This window comes from Nicotiana tomentosiformis, chromosome 10, assembly GCF_000390325.3.
Source record: "Nicotiana tomentosiformis chromosome 10, ASM39032v3, whole genome shotgun sequence".
Lineage (NCBI taxonomy): Eukaryota > Viridiplantae > Streptophyta > Magnoliopsida > Solanales > Solanaceae > Nicotiana > Nicotiana tomentosiformis.
In genome coordinates this window covers 2,944,018-2,963,321 of record NC_090821.1, presented here as the reverse complement: position 1 = coordinate 2,963,321, position 19,304 = coordinate 2,944,018, and the positions used below count along the sequence as shown (strand labels likewise).

The window sequence follows — 19,304 nt, the reverse complement described above, 5'->3', positions numbered from 1 at the left end:
CCAAAATCCCGAGCTTGAAATGTTTAAAATGGTGAAAACCTCGGAACCCTCGTTTATAAAACACTGCCCATGATTTTCGCACTTGCGGCCAAATAACCGCACTTGCGGAACAAATTTTGCGGTAAAATCATCCGCTTCTGCGGAAACCAATTAAATACCCAAGGCTTGCATCTCCGCTCTAGGTTCTGCACCTACGGAGGTGCTTCTGCGGCCCACTATCTGCTTCTGCGGAAACAGACCTCGCCCCTCAACTCCGCATCTGCGGAGCCTTGCTCGCACCTGCGGGCTCGTAGATGCGGTTACACCCTCACACCTGCGTCCTGCTTATACCTGTTAATCGGGGCGAGCTGACCTGTTTACAACCCGGGTCAGCCCGGTACTGTAGCATTGGGGGCGGGCTGTGACGGGTTGGGCGGGGAACGGGTTTCAAATGAACAGTTTTTTGATACCGGTGCACCGGAACCCGCTAAGCCTGCTAACCCGTTAACGGGTTTTTAATGGGCTATAGCCCGGTTCAACTCGGTATCCGTTACAATTTTTTTTAAATTTTCTGGACTGTTGCCAACGGTCAAATTCAAAGAACCTCATGTTGACATGGATGAACTTACAAAAATGATGCAAAGCAAGTGATGTACTATTTCTTATTTTTTATAATTGTTGTAAACTTTTAATTTGCAAGTTCAAAAATAAAAAAATAAAAAAAGAACTTGTAACTTAATTTGAAGTATTATATATTATTCAATAAAAATATCAAATGAAAGCCTTCGGAGCTTGATCCTTACATATTGCCTATTGGTCTTATTAAATAATTTTTTGTATACACTTACTTTCAAATTTCAATTTTAAAATTTTAAAATTCAAATTTCAAATTTAAAACTTTAAACTTCAAAGTTTAATTCTAAGCCTTAAAAGTTTGCAAACACTTAAGTATCAATAACATTGAATAAGAAAAATAAAATTTACTTTAAAAAAATAAAAATAGCCCGGCTCGGTCCAGCCCGCTAAGCCCGAATCCGGACGGACAAAAAAAACCCCGAAAGAGTACAACCCGCTAACAGCCCGCTAATTCAGCCCGCTAACAGCCCGGAACGTTAAACAGACGGGCTGGTTATTTTTGTGTACAGCCCGTCCCAACCCGCCTGTTAAACACCTCTAGTCCTACTCCAGCCCAGCCCAGCTCCGCACCTGCTCAAATCCAGCCGCATCTGCGGCCAGTCCCTCGCATGTGTGATGACACTAGAAAACTCCCAGTTTGAGCAATGCACTAAGTCTCTTTTTTCGATCCGTTAACCATCCAAAATTAACTTGAGGCCTCTCGGGACGTCAACCAAACATACCAACAAGTCCTAAAACACGATACGAACTTAGTCGAGCCCTTAAATCACCTCAAACAATATCAAAAACACGAATCGTACCCCAATTCAAGCCTATTGAAACTAAGGAAATTCCACTTCTACAAACGACGCCGAAACCTATCAAATCACGTCCGATTGATCCCAAATTTTGCACACAAGTCAAAAATGACACCACTGACCTACTCCAACTCCCAGAACCACAATCCGAGTCCAGTATCCACACAGTACACTTTCGGTCAAACTTCCAAATTTCCAACTTTCGTCATTTCAAGCCTAATTCCACTACGGATCTCCAAATCACAATCCGGACACGCTCTTAAGTCCAAAATACCCAACAGAGCTAACATAACTATCAAAACTCCATTCTAGAGTCGTTTATACATAAGTCAATACATGATTAACCCTTTTAACTTAAGCTTCCAACCTTGAGACTAAGTGTCTCAATTCATTTAGAAATCTCTCCGGACCCGAAACAACTACCCCGGTAAGTCACATAGCAGTTATAAAGTACAAAGTGAGCAGTAAATATGGGAACGAGGCTACAACTCTCAAAATGACCGGCCGGGGCGTTACATCCTCTCCCTCTTAAATAAATGTTCGTCCACGAACGGGTCTAGAAACATACCCGGAGTCTCAAATAGGCATAGATAACTGCTCCGCATCTCCCGTCCGATCTCCCAAGTAGCCTTCTCAACTGGCTGACCTCTCAATTGCACCTTCACTGAAGCTATATCCTTTGAGACGGATCACCGACATACTTCCGGAGCATAGAAACATGAAACACTTGATGCACACTCAACATACTAGGTGGCAAGGAAAGCTTGTAAGCAACCTCTCCAATCCTCTGAAGCACCTCAAATGACCCAATATACCGAGGGCTCAACTTGCCCTTCTTCCCGAACCTCATAACACCCTTCATGGGTGAAACCTTGAGCAGTACCTTCTACCAAACCATGAAAGCAACGTCGTGAACCTTCTTATCGGCATAGCTCTTCTGTCTGGATTGTGCCGTGCAAAGCCGATCCTGAATAAATTTAACCTTGTCCAAAACATCCTGAACCAAGTCAATAGCTAATAGCCTAGCCTTCCCCGGCTCGAACCAACCTACTGGAGATCGACACCATCTCCCATATAGAGCCTCATATGGAGCCATCTGAATGCTCGCCTGGTAGATGTTATTGTAGGCAAACTTCGCGAGCAGCAGAAACGGATCCCAAGAACCCCCAAAATTAATGACACAAGCGCGTAGCATGTCTTCCAATATCTGAATAGTGCGCTCGCACTGTCTGTCCGTCTGAGGATGAAATATTGTACTCAACTCAAACTGGGTGCCCAACTCTAGTTGCACGACTCTCCAAAACTGCAATGTAAACTGCGTGCCCTGATCTAAAATGATGGACACTGGCACACCGTGAAGGCGAACAATCTTGCAGATGTAAATCTCAGCCAACCTCTCTGAAGAATAAGTAGTCCCAACTTGAATGAAGTGCGCGGACTTAGTTAGCCGATCTAAAATCACCCAAATAGCATCGAACTTCCTCGAAGTCTGTGGGAGCCCAACTACAAAATCCATGGTGATCCGCTCCCATTTCCACTCTGGAATCTCTAGCCTCTGAAGCAATCCACCCAGTCTGATGTCCATACTTTACCTGCTGACAGTTAAGGCACCGAGCTACGAACCCCACTATATACTTCTTCATTCTCCTCCACCAATAGTGCTGCCTCAAGTCTTGATACATCTTCGCGGCACCCCGAATGAATAAAATATCGCGAACTGTGGGCCTCCTCAAGAATCAGCTCACGTAGCCCATCTATATTAGGCACACAAATCCGACCATGCATCCTTAACACTCCATCCTCCCCAATAGTAACATCTCTGGCATCGCCGTGTTGAACAGTGTCCTTAAGGACAAGAAAATGAGGATCATCATATTGGCGCTCTCTGATGCGATTATATAAGGAAGACTGAGAAACCACACATGATAGAACCCGACTGGGCCCCGAAACGTCTAATCTCACGAACTGGTTGGCCAAGGTCTGAACATCAAGTGCAAGCGGTTTCTCACCAACAGGAATTAATGCAAGGCTACCCATACTCACTGCCTTTCTATTCAAGGCATCGGCCACCATATTGGCCTTCCCGGGATGATACAAAATAGTGATATCATAATCCTTTAGCAACTCCAACCATCTCTGCTGCCTCAAATTTAGATCCTTTTATTTGAACAAGTGCTGGAGACTCCGATGATCTATAAATACCTCATAAGACACACCATAGAGATAGTGCCTCCAAATCTTTAATGCATGAACGATGGCAACCAACTCCAAATCATGTACATGGTAGTTCTTCTCATGGGGCTTCAACTATCGCGAAGCATAAGCAATAACTCTACCATCATGCATCAAGACACACCCAATACCGATCTGAGAAGCATTACAATACATTGTATAAGAGCCTGAAGCTGAAGGAAAAACTAGAACTGGATCTGTGGTCAAGGCAGTCTCGAGCTTCTGAAAACTCTCCTCATACTCATCCGACCACCTGAAAGGAGTATCCTTCTGGGTCAATTTAGTCAAGGGCGATGTAATAAATGATCTCTCCACGAAGCGACGATAATAACCGGTCAAGCCGAGAAAGTTCTGAATCTCCGTAGCTGAGGAGGGTTTGGGCCAACTCTGAACCACCTTTATCTTCTTCGGATCCACCTGAATCCCCTCACTGGACACCACATGCCCCAAAAATGCCAGTGAACTAAGACAAAACTCACACTTGGAGAACTTGGCATAAAGCTTCTCCTCCCTCAACCGCTGTAACACAATCCTCAAATGCTGGGCATTATCCTTCTGGCTACGAGAGTACACCAGGATGTCATCAATGAATACTATAACAAACGAGTCACATTTACTATAGCAATTATTTTGCGTTGGGGTATGTGTTAGAGTAATAATTACATTTATGTGACATTCATGCACCCTTCCCGGTATATCACATTGGATATTCAAATTTTCTTTATGTCTTTTCATATATAATACAAAAGTTTTTTTCGCCTATATAAGTACGCTATACCTTGTGAGTTTATTCACTCAAGCACATATATTTTTAGTTGCTAAAAAACAAAAGAGAGAAAAATGGATGCTGTCATCAGAAAAATCATTGATGAAATAAAACAAGATATCATTGTCACGACCCAATTTTCCCTCAGTGTGACGTCGTGACGGCACCTAGTCTCTACAACTAGGTAAGCCTAACATTTTGCGGAATAATGAAATAAAAATATAAATTTAACCAACTATTCAAAAATACACAACAAATCCCAAAAATCGGAACATCGTGAATCACAAACTACAGAAGGAAAAATCTAGTATCTCTATACGTGAGAGTCTAACAAGGAAAAATACAGAAGATAATGGATATGAGAAAGAGTAGAAGGGGACTCCGAGGTTTGCGGACGCGACATATATACCTTGAAGTCTCCAAAACTGTCCTGGCTCACTGATAGTGCGGCTAATAAGGTGCACCTGGATCTGCACATGAAAATAAACATGTGCAGAGAGTAGCATGAGTACACCACAATCAGTACCCAGTAAGTGCCAAGCCTAACCTCGGTCGAGTAGTGACGAGGTCAGGTCAGCGCCCTACTAGTAAATATATAATAAAACAATATAGAGAGTAATACCACAATAAAATAAAGGCTAAAAATTAACAACAATGGAATCATAAAAGGTAACAACTCAATATACAGAAACACAATAGGGGATCTCCCGAGATACCGTCTCGTAGTCCCAAACGTAAATGTGCAGGGAGATCTCCCGGAATACCGTTCTGTAATCCCAAAGTAAATGTGCAGGGGATCTCCCGGAATACCGTTCCGTAGTCCCAAGGTAAATATGCAGTACATGGGGATCTCCCAGAATACTTTTCTGTAGTCCCAAAGTAAATATGCAGCGCGAATGATAGAAATACAACTACATTACGAAATTCTTATAATTTAGACTAAGTACCAGTCAAGGAAGAAGCAGAAAATTCACTAAGCATGCTGCACATAATTCACATAAATAATTAAGACACGTAGACATGTTGTATTAGACTAAACATGATAGCTACACATATTGGAATAACTCAATTAAGAATGAAAATAGATTAGTACTCATTAAAATGGTATAACTCAAAATAACAGGAAAACATATTGTTCCTCGGTAAGAAAAATTAGGTTTTACCACAACTAGCCCGTGTACGTACTCGTTACCTCACCTACACGACGCTCACATAGCACAATAGTTCCAAATCTTAAGGGGATTTTCCCTCCACAAAGTTAGGTAAGCCACTTACCTCGAACCAAGCTCAATCAATCGATCACAATGCCTTTCCCACGAATATCCGGCTCCGAATGGCCCAAATCTAGCCAAAAGCAATTACATATCATAAATACAACAATAATAGACTCATCTAATTAACGAAATCAACATTTTAATAAAAATTTCGAAATTAACTCAAAATCGCCCGTGGGGCCCACGTATCAGAACCCGACAAAAGTTACAGAATATGAACGCCCATCCAACTACGAGTCCAACCATATAAATTTCACCAAAATCCGACATCAACTCGAACCTCAAATCTTCAATTAAAGTCTATGAAGATTTCTACCATTTTCAACCCAATCTTTACCCATTTGAACTTAACAATCTTTCCACAACCTTATTGGTATGTATACATAATACTCTTACACCCAAGAATCATACTATTAATCACCCATCTTTACTCCAAACCCGAAATTGAAGAATTGAGGAAAGAAATTCTTACCTCTTTGAAACTCTAGCAAGATCCTTGTGAAGTCTTCAAACCTTGAACAAGAAATTGATGGATAAATGACTAAGTTTTTACTTTCTCTCTCTAAAATGCTCTCACCTCTCTCTAAAATATCAGATGAAACCCTTCAAAATGACCCCAATAGTATTTTATAAGAATGGGGTCGGGTTTATAAAACCAGAAAAATAAAGTTCTGGAACAGGTTTTGCGGTCTCATATGCGACCGCATAATGGTTATGCGGACCGCATATCGGTCGCATAATCAGTGTCCAATACTGGCAAATATCTGTCTGTGTATGCGGTCACTATGCGGCCCGCATACCTGTTCTGTGGTCGCATAGTGAACGCAGTACAGTTATGCGGTCGCATAGTCAACCACAGATTTCATCCAAACTCGCCCTCTTCTGCCTCACTTTTGCGACCATTATGCGGCCCGCAGAGTGATTATGCGGTCGCATAATGGACCACAGAAATGTATTTTTCCGCCAAAATTTTTTCTTTACTTCCCGGTGCATTGTTCAACCCAAAAAGTCCGAGCCACGACGCCTTTGTACTAATTGATCTACCTCGACACCACAAAACCTTAATTTTTACTTAGCAAAAATTCTCCGGGTCACTACTCATACGTCAACATCTGGTCATTTTTTTCAACTAAATTTCAAAACCTTGGAACTAGGTGTTCCAAATCATTCAAAAAAACTCACCGGACCCGAACCAATTACCCCCGACAAGTCACATAATAATTATAAAGCATAAATTGAGCAGTAAATGGGAAAATAAGGTTATAATACTCAAAACGACCGGTCGGGTCGTTACAATCATAAAGGCATTCGAGTTGAAACTCGATGAGTTCATAGATAAGTACGAAAAGGATTTGGAAGAAATCAACACCAAGCTTGACAGGTTGGAGATGCTGGCCAGAGATGGCTCCTATGATAGTCTTGGTGATCCAGTAGCCGCTCGTGGGTCTGACAATGACGACGACAACGATGGAATGGATGTTTAGTGTTTTTTTTTTTTTGTATAATCCTTTTCTTCAAAGGGTTATTATCTTATTTTTAGTTTTAAGTAATTTCTTTATGTAATTTTAATTTCTGTTAACGTAGTTCAATGAAGTATTATATGTTTTTGTTTTAATCTTTTTGTGCGTTATTTTTTTATATTAATTCTCTTCAAACTCAGAAAATAACAGAAGGAAAAACATAATTGCAGAAAATAATAAAAAACTTAATAATAATATTTTAATGCATAAAATAAAGAAATGGATATTCGTATGAAATTTATAATAAATATAAAAAACATTAAACATTATATAAATTTGTCCTAAAAGAGTTGAAAATTAGTTATGGATAATTTAATTTTAACATCAAATTAGTTATGGATAAAAAAACAAAACTTTAGCATGTTTTGGTATGAAATTTTAGCAAATAAACTAAATAATTTCAGCATACATTAGCAAAAACTCATTAGAAAATTACATACTGCAAGACAAAAATTTAAGCATGTTTAGTCTGAAATTTTAGCAAATAAACTAAATAACTTCAGCATGCATTAGCATGAAGTTTTAGTTTCAACGTGAAACAACTTCATGCTAAATTAGCATGAAGTTTTGGTTTCAATGTGAAACAACTTCATGCTGCATTAGCATGAAGTTTTAGCTTGTATTTGATTAAAACTTCAGACTTCAACGTGAAACAACTTTATTCTATATTCATGCATTAAATTTGAAATTTTAAAAAGTTTTTGAAGATCTATAAGTAAAAACTTCACGCTATATTCGTCAAACAATTTCATACAAGTGTGATTTGTAAATGAGCATAAGTGCAAATATCTTTAGGCGTTAATTGAATTCATATTTTATTTTTTAAGTTCAAAACTTAAAAAGCACGACGAATTACGAAAATAATTGCAGAAACATATATCATGAAGCTCAATCAGTTTCACAAACTAATGCGAATTCTGAAGATGAATTGCAATACTTACAATGTATTTTGTAATTTTGAATTCGGAATATGAATCTGGTTCAAGTTTCTATTTTTTTGATAAAGCTGATGAGAGGAGAGGAGATCTTCGACCAGGGTTGGAGGAGATCTTCGACCAGGGTTGGAGGAGATCTTTTGAGGAGAGACGGAGTGATGAAGGAGATCTTTTTTCACGAATAAGGTTGTAGATCACGCGATTAATGCGTGATGCAAGTTTTGTCAGGGGTATAATTGTCATATTATTACATATTTTTTGTCAGTTGGTTATAAAATTAATAATTTTTAAAAATAGGGTACAAGTTAAAATGTGACACAAATATATGGTACGACTGCAAATTCCACTTTCACGGCCTACCAATTACCTTGGCCCAATTGTATAGTATAGACGAATTTGGCCCAAAGCAACCACATAACTTCCCAAAGGTAAATACCAAATGAGAATTTTTCATAATTGCTTATAGATTCAAAAAATATTCCGTAATATACAACCACAATAAGATTTTCAAAATTTACTACTTTTACGTATAATCCTAAAATATGGTAGAATCTCTATAAAAAAAGGAATGTAAAGCTGTAACGTATCCAATTTCTCATCCTATCCCATAATTAATGCTTACAAATTCTGCATTTTCAATATAAACCCATTAGATTATTACTATCTCAATCTCCATCTTGGTCCTTAAAAATTCTCCATCGCCTTTTTATTTATATTATCCTTCAATACATTCTCAACAAATAATTCATTATTCATCAATTTCTCCTTCTCCGGTAGGAGAAATATTCGTCAAATAAAACTACCCAAAACAAGTGATAGTATTATATATTATATACCAATTTCATAAAAGTTTATATTATATAATATACTGTATACTATAGTTATCAGTAGTATACATCAAATAAACTAAAGTGATATTATACAATGAAGGTATATTGTATCATATACTATACCAATGTTATATAAGTTTATATTATATAATATACTGTATATGATATTTGTTAACAGTATACATCAGATTTTTCTTCTTAGTGTATACATTAGATAACTAAAAATGATATTATACAATGAAGGTATGTTATATTGTATACTTATATATCATTTTCACATTAATTTATACTATATAATATATTGTATACTATATTAATTATTAGCACGCATCAGATACATATTAATAATAGCAGAAGAGGCTTGGGATATTGAGATATACTTGAATCCTTTTAATGAAGAAATTAGGGAAGAATTAATGCAAATAGATACATTTTAGGTGTGAGAGAATACAAGAGATATATATGAATACTTTTAGGTAAGAGAATATATAACATATATTAAAAGTTATAGAATTTAAAATAAGTTGTATCTTATCGCAATTGTAACATATTTAAATAAATTTTAAATAAGTTATATTTTGGGTAAATTCCTCTACCAAAAACTCCACTTCAAAGCCCATATAGAAACGGGGAGATTATCGGCGACGGAGATTGATCCGAACCTGCGAAATTGCCAAAATGCCGAAGAAAATGGGAGTGAACAGCAAAGCCGAAGAGGCTAGGTCACGGAAGAGCGCCGTGGAATCGGAACGCAAAGCGCGTGAATCTCGAGAGAAAGAAGAACAGTACTGGCGCGAAGCTGAGGGAGCCAAGTCACGCGCCGCGAAGAAACGGGAAGAAGAAGCCGAGAAGCGAGCCGAGGCAGCTGCCAAAAAAGCCGAGGCGCGTCGGCTTGCCGAGCTGGAAGAGAAAGAGCTGGAGAAGTCAATGAAGAAGCCGGATAAGAAAGCTAATCGAGTCGCCATTCCGGTGCCAAAGGTGACGGAGGTGGAACTCCGGCGGAGAAAGGAGGAGGAGCAAGTGGCGTTAGCGAAGAAGGCGGAGGAGGACAAGCGGAAACAAAGCCGTATGGCTGCGGAGGAAGAGTATGAAAAACTGGTACTTGTGACAAATACGAATCGCGATGATTCGATTGTAGAAGCCAGTACTGTGGAGGATGCAATTGCTCATTTGGCTGTTACTGATAATTTGCCTGTCGATAAGCATCCCGAGAAGAGACTCAAAGCATCCTTTAAGGTATTCTTCATTATTTGTTATTGGTTGAATAATTGTGTTACTAGAGGCTGAAATATAGTAGAGTGGTTTCTAAGTAAGAGTTTGATTCTTCATAATTGCAAGTTTTCTACTTAAAAAGTCCAACTTGGTGGTATGGTTTACATTTTGTACTAGGATATGCTAATGAATTATTAATGTAGCACATTTACGTTTTGTTTGGTGATCGTTGTGGTACTTCATACTTGTAGGCTTTTGAGGAAGTTGAGCTACGTAGGCTGAAGGAGGAGAAGCCAGGTTTGACGCACACTCAATATAAAGACTTGATTTGGAAGCTATGGAAGAAATCTCCGGATAATCCTCTGAACCAGGTGCTTTTTGTGTTTATAAAAAATTCTGACTAATTGGATAAGACATGTGATCTTTAATGTTGGAAAGTCTTTCTATTACTTCTGTAAGTCTAGAATCCTGAATGATGTTTATGCTTCATGTCCTCCTGTGTATATCTCGTGAGTGCATGAATCGTGCAGTATCTCTGTAGATGTACAATTCTTGATGAATTCTAGGATCCCGTATTTTGCTTGCTACCTTAAACTATCAGGATTTCGGTATTAACATTGAGGATAAAAATATCTGTGGGATTTTAAAGAAATGTGCTTTATTGCTTTTCCTTAAGCAACATCGATTTCCATTTATGATGTGGTGGTGTTTGGACACTTATCGACTATTCCACTAGATACCTGCAATTTCCCACTAGCAAAGGTACCCGGTAATTCTGACCATCAAGCTTAGGCAAATAGGAAGAAGAAATTGCCTAGTGATTTTTTGTCTCAGCATTTGAACGTTTCCAAGGTTTGCACCTACTTCATTGACTATTAGGGCACACTCACACTCCTTCCTCTTGTTCCCTTTGTTCGATGGAATTCTTGTGTTTAGGCTCTATGTACTTAGTATGTGGTTGCCTATCCTTCTTTATATTTGTCTTCTTAGGTTGCGGTTATCTTCAGGCACATTATATATTCAGGAAGAAGCCCCATTACAGCCCATCATAGAGGTGTATTTATTAGTTGTTGCCTCATCGACTTTTTCTTTAAAAAGATGATTTTTTCTAGTAGGCTGGAAATGAACATAATTTTAAACCTTTCTTAAAATTTCCGATGTAGAATTAAATGTTTGCTGGTGAATGAAAACGGATCTTATAACTGGTAAAATTCAGTTTGTATTTGGAAAAGTATGGTCTGGTACGTAATTCTGATCTACACCTCAAATCTAGAAGAGTCATTTTAAGGATATGACATAGGTGAGGAATAAACTTAGATAGTCCCTTAAGTATAGGCATACAACTATCTTTGTCCCTTAGTCATACTACTGGATATAAAATATACTTTATATTTATAAAAGTGGATAGCTTTAGTCTCTACTCCTTAACACCGTTACCTTTACAGTCAACGGCAACTGTTAAACTAAATGCTAAAAGAATGTCTGAGGAAAGAAAGGAGGACTTTTTCTTCTTTGCACTAGTCGTAGCCATGAGAAGGAAAATGAGTAAAAGAGAAATGTAAGAAGATGCTCGTTAGTTATTCGCAACACACGGCATAGCATGAATTAGGATCAATATGAGGGAGAGCTAATTCTTCTTCATTGTTCATCATTCTTTTTATCTAAAGAAACAACAATTTTGGTAGTACTATTAGTTTTTTAGTTCCTATGTAACAATAAGACATTGTTTCCGGACGACACATTTAGTCACACAGAAAGAGAAAATGCAATTTTATCACCATTCACCAGCCATCATCTAACCAGTCAATTGAGGAACAACAATGAACTCGGAAATTTCAATGATGCCACAATCATAGGTTTATATTGTTCTGAAATTGGATAAGAATGAGAGCACCTAAACTGATAACAGATTAGGGCTCTAATAATTGTTCTTTCGATTGAACTTTGATCCATTAATTTAGGTATATATCTTTCACTGATTAGGGGTTTGTTTATAGGAATTTTGGGTAGAATGACAGAGTTTGGAGAGAAGGGTCTTAACGGGCATCTCTAGGTTGAAGATGAAGAGAATCAATGTTAGATTAACAACAGGTCAACAACCGTGATTTTTAACCAAACTTCACCCATTATCCGTTAGGTTTACTAATAGTGTTATAGACTAAAGCTGTCCATTTTTACAAACATAAGGGATGTTTTACATTTAATAATACTAGTTTCTCCTCACGTGCGTTGCACATGCATGCTTAGCTATGTAAAATCGACTTCCATTATTTTTCTCGCTAAGATTGGATTGTTCATCAACAATAACGAATCAAGCAAAACAGATTTTTACAAACCCGGACATTTTAATTCACTATTAGATCTCCACAACAGACAAATAATTTTGCTCCAAATATCTTCTCTATCAGCCGTCATAGTAGAATAATTATCTTTGCTTGACTTTGGACTTCATGTTTGTTGTTGTGGCATTTTGTCATAATCTTCCCAGTAAAATAGATAAATCCTCATTTTGTAGCCGAACAATCATGCACTATCAAACTTGGTTTATCGGGTCCTCCTTTTTCAAATTTCTTCACATATTTGTATGTTTGAACAATACGGAAGATTCCATTAAATTGAAAAATAAGTATCCTAAAAATTTTGTAAAATATTGAAAATAATTCAATGGAGTAAAATTGTGCAAGGGAATTTTAACGAGAAATATAAAATGAATGTAGACAGGAGTTTTTCAGAAAACTATATTTAGGTTAATAATTTTTCCACATGGTGCAAATGATAAAAAGAAATACAATAACATTTACTTAAGGAATTAAAATTACACTCAATGAATAACTATCATAGGATAATTGCTTAATATATATTTTTCTCCAAAGCTGATTCACGAAAAGATAGTGGGAGAGGAATAGTCATAAAATTTCTAAACAATATGGCACAAAAAGTGTTTTTGAAGAAAACGAAAAAAAAGAATGTACGCGATACTGACTTCAAAAGGTAATTCTTCATTTGTAATTTCATATTTAAATAATAAATAATAGCTTTTTCATTCTTTGTAACTATTATTCATAAACTCAACAATTAAATTGAAATATTAGTTGCAAAATAAAAATTATTCCTTCTCACAACTTAATTAAATATGTATTTTTTTATCACCTAAACTTCTTTCATTTAACTCCTCTTGTCTTTACATTGATTTGATTTTTGTCTTTGCAATAATCTTAGTCACATTACGTTCTGTTTTTCCATCTCTTCGCTTCGTACAAATCTCGTCTTCCATCTTTTACTTCGCTGTAACAATCTATCACATTATCAAGCAAAAAACAAGAGAATAAAAAAAATGACAAATGAAATAATTTTTTTTTTTGGAAAAGGGCCAAAACTACCGTCAGACTATTCGATTTGATACAAATATGCCCTCCGTCCACCTATTGAGCCAAAAATGCCCCCACCGTCATCTTTCTGACTCACTTATGCCCCTATGACTGACGGTCAATGCCAAATTAAAAAAAAAGTTTATTTAAATTACATGTGAAATTTTTTTATTGGTCTAATTTTAAACTATAACCCCAATTAAATAAACCCACCCTTAACCCCTTTTTTTTATCCAACCCCAAAATCCGACACATCTATAAAAATGGCCAAACTCTTGATTGTTAAAAAAATTAACTTCTCCATCTTTTCAATTCTACCATCACCATAGCTGCCACCACCCCCTTTCCTCCATAACAACCACGTTGCCACCACAACCATGATTCTCATGTTTGCTCCATTCCTCCATTTTCGAACAATAACAACGAGAATTTTATGTTAATCGAAAGGGTCCGATTAGAAAATCTTTAATTTTTTTCGATTGGATGTCCCTTTTTTGTTGTAAAATTAGGATTTTGTTCAAGGGGGAGTACCTTGACCATAAAAATTTTATTTTCTACAATAAATTGCCATTTGGGTCTTAACAACTTATTAAGAGTGCGCAAAATTTACAAATATTGTGAAGAAAAAATTGGACTATTCCGGAATTCAAAGCCCATGAATTCATAATGGGTTCTTTGATTATCTCAAGTGATGAGAAAGAAAAAAAGATTCACCATTGTAAGTGACATTTGAATGTGAAAATTAGGTTTTTGACGAACATTTTCGAAAAATGACAGCTCCAATGGTAAATGTAAAATGAAGATAGATGATAAAAATATGGAAAAGGACCAAAACTGCCCCTAGACTAAAAATGTGGAGGCAGCGTGGTTGATATGAAGGGAAGGGGATGTTGGCAGCTATGATGGTGGTAGAATTGGAAAGATAGAGAAGTTATTTTTTTTGACAATCAAGAGTTTGGCCATTTTTTAAAGCGGGTCGGATTTTTGGGTTAGGTAAAAAAAATGGGTTAAGGGTGAGTTTATTTAATTAATGGTCATGGTTTAAAATTGGAACTAATAAAAAGTTGTCACGTGTAATTTAAGTAAACTTTTTTCTATTTGGCGTTGACCATTAGTCATAGGGGTATAAGTGAGCCAGAAAGATAACGGTGGGGGCATTTTTGGCTCAAAAGGTGGACGGAGGGCATATTTGTACCAAATCGAATAGTCTGAGGGTAGTTTTGGCCCTTTTCCGTTTTTTTTTAATAACATGAATGCTGCCTACGTACAACAGTAAGTTGTTATTTTGCCTTTGTTGGCAGTCTTCATCTGAGTCCTCTAGTCACAGGGAAAGAGTACGACATCTTGTTATCTAACGTTTGCCAACGGTTTAAAAGAAAAATTAAAAGGTATAGCTTTAGTTACTCATAATTAGAAAGACACACCTGTTAAGGAAAAGGCATACCGATTTATTTTTTATATTTTCAATTATTAATAGTCTTATTATTTTATATAAAAATTTAGAAGGGTAAATAGGTAATTTAACTTTTAAGTTTAGGGGTTCATACTTTTAATATAATATAGAATATAGATTCAATTATTAATAGTCTTATTATTTTATATAAAAATTTAGAAGGGTAAATAGGTAATTTAATTTTCAAGTTTAGGGGTTCATGCTTTTAATATAATATAGATATACATAAATAAGGGACAAAGTTAGTTCTATGCCTATACTTAAGGGACTATCTAAGTTTATTCCTCGACATAGGTCAATGTAAATTATTTTAGTTTATTTTTGATAATGATCAATCTAACTTTTTAAATATGTTTTAGGAAACAAGAAATCTTGACTGTAGGCATTTCACTGCCTTACTTTGTGAAGATGTGGAGACACGGTTAAGTTAACTTTGTTCTTTGTCAAGAGTGTTCCAATTTTTTGGTCATTCTCTATTGACACTCAATTTAGTTTTTCTACCTTGTTGAAATGGTTGTCTTGGGGCTTAATAATCTGGTTGGAGGCCTGTTAGGTTCAACCGTTCAAGTAACTCTTCGTGGTCCCTTTTTAATGTCACTGTCCAATTTATTATTCTTTTTTTTTTTTGCTTGGAAAAATGGTAAATTATTGATATTCAACTTATGTGAACAATTGTCAATGCAGCTTCGGGTGTGTCCTTTTTATTTTTATTTTTTGTAAACATGAAGAATCGAGATAAACAAAGAAGGGGAGATTCTAGGGTTTACACCATGTTTAGAGAGCCAGAAGCTTCGAGACTTTGTCTCTTCTGTATATTGAAAAATGAATCAGATTGTTCTAGTTACAAAGGTGGGCTTCACTATTTATAGTGACCCAAAAAAATACAAAAATACAGTGGACTAACTATTACAAAGGGCTAATAGTACAATTGGGCTAAACAAATATAAATACAAAGTAAGTTAAAACTGGGCCCAAACATTAGCCAACATCCAATTGGCCTATTCTAACAGCCCCCCTCAAGTTGGAGGGTGACAACCCCCAACTTGCGAATGTGTAGATAATGAGCAGGACCAGGGAGCACCTTGGTGAGAACATCTGAGAAGAACTGGAAGTGTGGACAAGGGAGATCAACCCATCTCCAAGCTTGGCACACACAAAATGACAATCCAATTCTATGTGCTTTGTCCTCTCATGGAAGACAGGATTCTTAGCAATATGTAGTGCAGCCTGGCTGTCACAAAACAACACAGGTGAGGTAAGAGTCACACCAAAATCAGACAATAACCTGGAGAGCCAAGTGACTTCAGCCACAACCTTGCTCATAGATCTGTACTCAGCTTCTGCTGAGGAAAGGGAAACCACAGGCTGTTTCTTGGACTTCCTACCCACCAAACTACCACCAAAGAAGATGCAGAAACCAGTGACTGACCTCCTACTATCTGGGCAAGAGGCCCAGTCACTATCACAAAACACTTGCAAAGACAGATCAGGAGCATTATTGTAGAAAATGCCAGAATCAGAAGACCCTTTGAGATATCTGAGAAGGTGAAGTGCAACCTTCATGTGTGGCGGGCAAGGCTGCTGCATGAACTGACTCAAATGTTGGACTGCAAAGCTGAGATCATGCCGGGTATGAGTTAAAAAATTCAGCTTGCCTATGAGACTTCTGTACTCCTCAGGTTTAGGCAAAAGGTCTCCTTCCTTTGCTTTCAACTTGACATTCAATTCAAGAGGGCAAGTGACTGAAGAATCGAGGTAAACAAAGAAGGGGAGATTCTAGGGTTTACACCATGTTTAGAGAGCCAGAAGCTTCGAGACTTTGTCTCTTCTGTGTATTGAAAAAATGAATCAGATTGTTCTAATTACAAAGGTGGGCTTCACTATTTATAGTGACCCGGAAAAATTCAAAAATACAATGGACTAACTATTACAATGGGCTAATTGTACAATTGGGCTAAACAAATATAAATACAAAGTAGCTTTCATTTTTTATGTTTTTCTTACAAGTAGCTTTCTGTCTCTTTTTTTTTCCCCAACCTTTTAAAGGTTTAGTTCAACACTTCAAATTATCCTCACCATTGATTCGCATAGATCCTAGCCATTATGTTTTCCTACTTCCAGTTCATCATTGCACAAATATACAGTGTCCATATCACGCGTACACATAATAGGTTTTCAAATATGTTTAGCCTAGGTTGATTGAAGTTATGAATTACATTATCTCGTTTTGATACACAGCACTCATCATTTTTCAACCATAGATGACTAGGAGAAATGCTTATAATTGGTTCCTGCTTCTGGTTATTCACCTTATGAATGTGCATGGATAAGATGTGGCAAGTCGCCAGAGCAAGTGGTTAATCCCTTTTCCTTTTAATTTTCTCTTAGTTGACTAATTGAATTAGTGGAAGGGGCTTAAAACAACCTTTAGACATTCAAGCGGATAATTCTTCAGACAGTAGTCAGCGAAAGGGCTCATTGACTCAGAAGTTTGAGGCGCTATGGTGTCCCAGACCCTCTTTTAGTTTTTAAAAAAATGTGTTTGCATTCTTTGCTCATATGACCTGTTATTGAGCTGGCTATGTTGTGGACAGACTTCTAAGTCACGATTTTACGCCGTTTGAGTTTCTCCCTTTAAATCAGTTTGTCATTAATTTATGGACCTGGTATCAGATTCTTTCCATAGGGATGATAGGAGTATTGCTGTTTGCCAGATTCTTTGAACTGTCAACTATGGCACATTTTTGTTTATTCTGATTTGAGATATTTACAGTGACCTTTTAATTATATATGCTTCAAACTTCAAAGTTTGCATTACTACTTTTGTGCTTTCTAGAAAAGAATTTGTTGAGAAATTCAATGCGGCCTCTATGTTATCAAGTAAAGAAGATTGACTTGTATTTCCGTCTTCTTGGCATAAGCAAAATGCAAAGGTACCTCCTTTTGGAGATGGCAATATCTCTCTGCTAGTTAATTTCTTACTGCATTGTTTGAGAACCTGTAGGAACCTGTGTAGGGGTTATAGGAACACGCAAGTATAGCACCTTCTTTAACATGTTGGCTTCTTTTTCCCCTCAATTGCCTTCATCTTTACAAGCGGCCTTGTAGTGTTTAGTATTATGTGTAAGGATATTGCAAGAGCTTTGCTAAAACTCAGTCAGTTTGTGGTCATGGTCGGAACTACAAGCGATGTATGTATGATTATCTAAGGAGTGGGAGCTATGGATGCATTAATTGTTTAACGAGTTGGGTTTTTGTCAAGTTCAACTTCCTGTCTTTTCAACTTCATGCAGATAGCATCTTCTAGTTGTCGCCTATGGTAGCTAACTTCATCTTAATCTTTTATGCAGATTGCAGACAAACCATAAGTTCTTTTCCTGTATAGGGCTGGAGTGTCTGCTTGAGGAGTATGTTGGTGGTATGTCATCTGATCTGACTTGATGTTTGACAGTCTTCTGGCAATAGACATTTGCAATGCATGATTCTGTTTGGTTGAAGTGATGATACTTCTTAATTAAATCACTTTAATAATGTCCCTTCTCCACTGTATTCATATTAACTGTCTACACCACAGGCCCATGATTTGTTTCTAAATATAAAGTAAATAGTTTATTCAACAAGCTGAAGCTTGTACCCTTTTGAGCAGCCAAAGGGATGAAAGGAGAAAAAGTTGTCAAATAAGTGTGTGTGTGTGTCTCTCCTTCCATGGTTGTTAATGACAAAGTTTAACAAAGCAAAAGGGCCATATACAACTATTTAGTGTTTACATACTCCTGATTTATATGATGTTTATGTTACACTTGGACATCAGAATGCAATGTTTACAACCAAAAGAGCAACAACAATGATATTGAATCAGTCGGTTAACAATTTATTCTCTATTCGGGAAAGTTTTGATTACACTGAATCAGTTAGTTAACAACTATATCTCTGTTAGGAATCTGTCTTTTTTATTTCCTCCGACACTATTGTTCACTAAGGGCTAAAGAAGTTGGCGTCCAATCCATCAACCACCAGATTCCATAATGCACCAGTCACTTGTACGACAATCGTCAATGTGCCCAAACACCCAAGAAAGATGTTGAAACGGCACATGAAGCTTTTCGTCTCGGGTTTTTTGATGGAAATCCACATGAAGCAAGGGTAAACCAGAGTCAGTGGCAACGTAATGCCGCCAACAAAGGCAGCCAGACTTCCCAAAAATGGGAACGCCACCGATATAAAATATGTAAATCAGCCGAAGAAGAGCTTGATGCATGATCGGAGCCACCTCCGGCACGCCTTGTGCTGCCTACTTACATA

At 37.1% G+C, this 19,304-nt stretch overlaps 1 protein-coding gene across 1 annotated transcript; it reads left to right on the top strand.

Annotated features, from left to right (window-relative positions):
• The first annotated feature begins 9,467 nt into the window (after positions 1–9,467).
• Positions 9,468–18,892, top strand: LOC104104210 (uncharacterized). Its single transcript, XM_009612234.4, has 3 exons — positions 9,468–10,205; positions 10,433–10,552; positions 18,353–18,892. The coding sequence occupies exons 1-3, from the start codon at positions 9,648–9,650 to the stop codon at positions 18,368–18,370; spliced, it is 696 nt and encodes a 231-aa protein (XP_009610529.1). The 5' UTR covers positions 9,468–9,647; the 3' UTR covers positions 18,371–18,892.
• Positions 18,893–19,304: the final 412 nt, after the last annotated feature.

Coding starts and splice junctions, on each gene's coding strand:
- LOC104104210 (XM_009612234.4), top strand. CDS start 9,648: ATGCCGAAGAAAATGGGAGTGAACAGCAAAGCCGAAGAGGCTAGGTCA. Junction 10,206..10,432: donor GACTCAAAGCATCCTTTAAG/GTATTCTTCATT, acceptor TCATACTTGTAG/GCTTTTGAGGAAGTTGAGCT.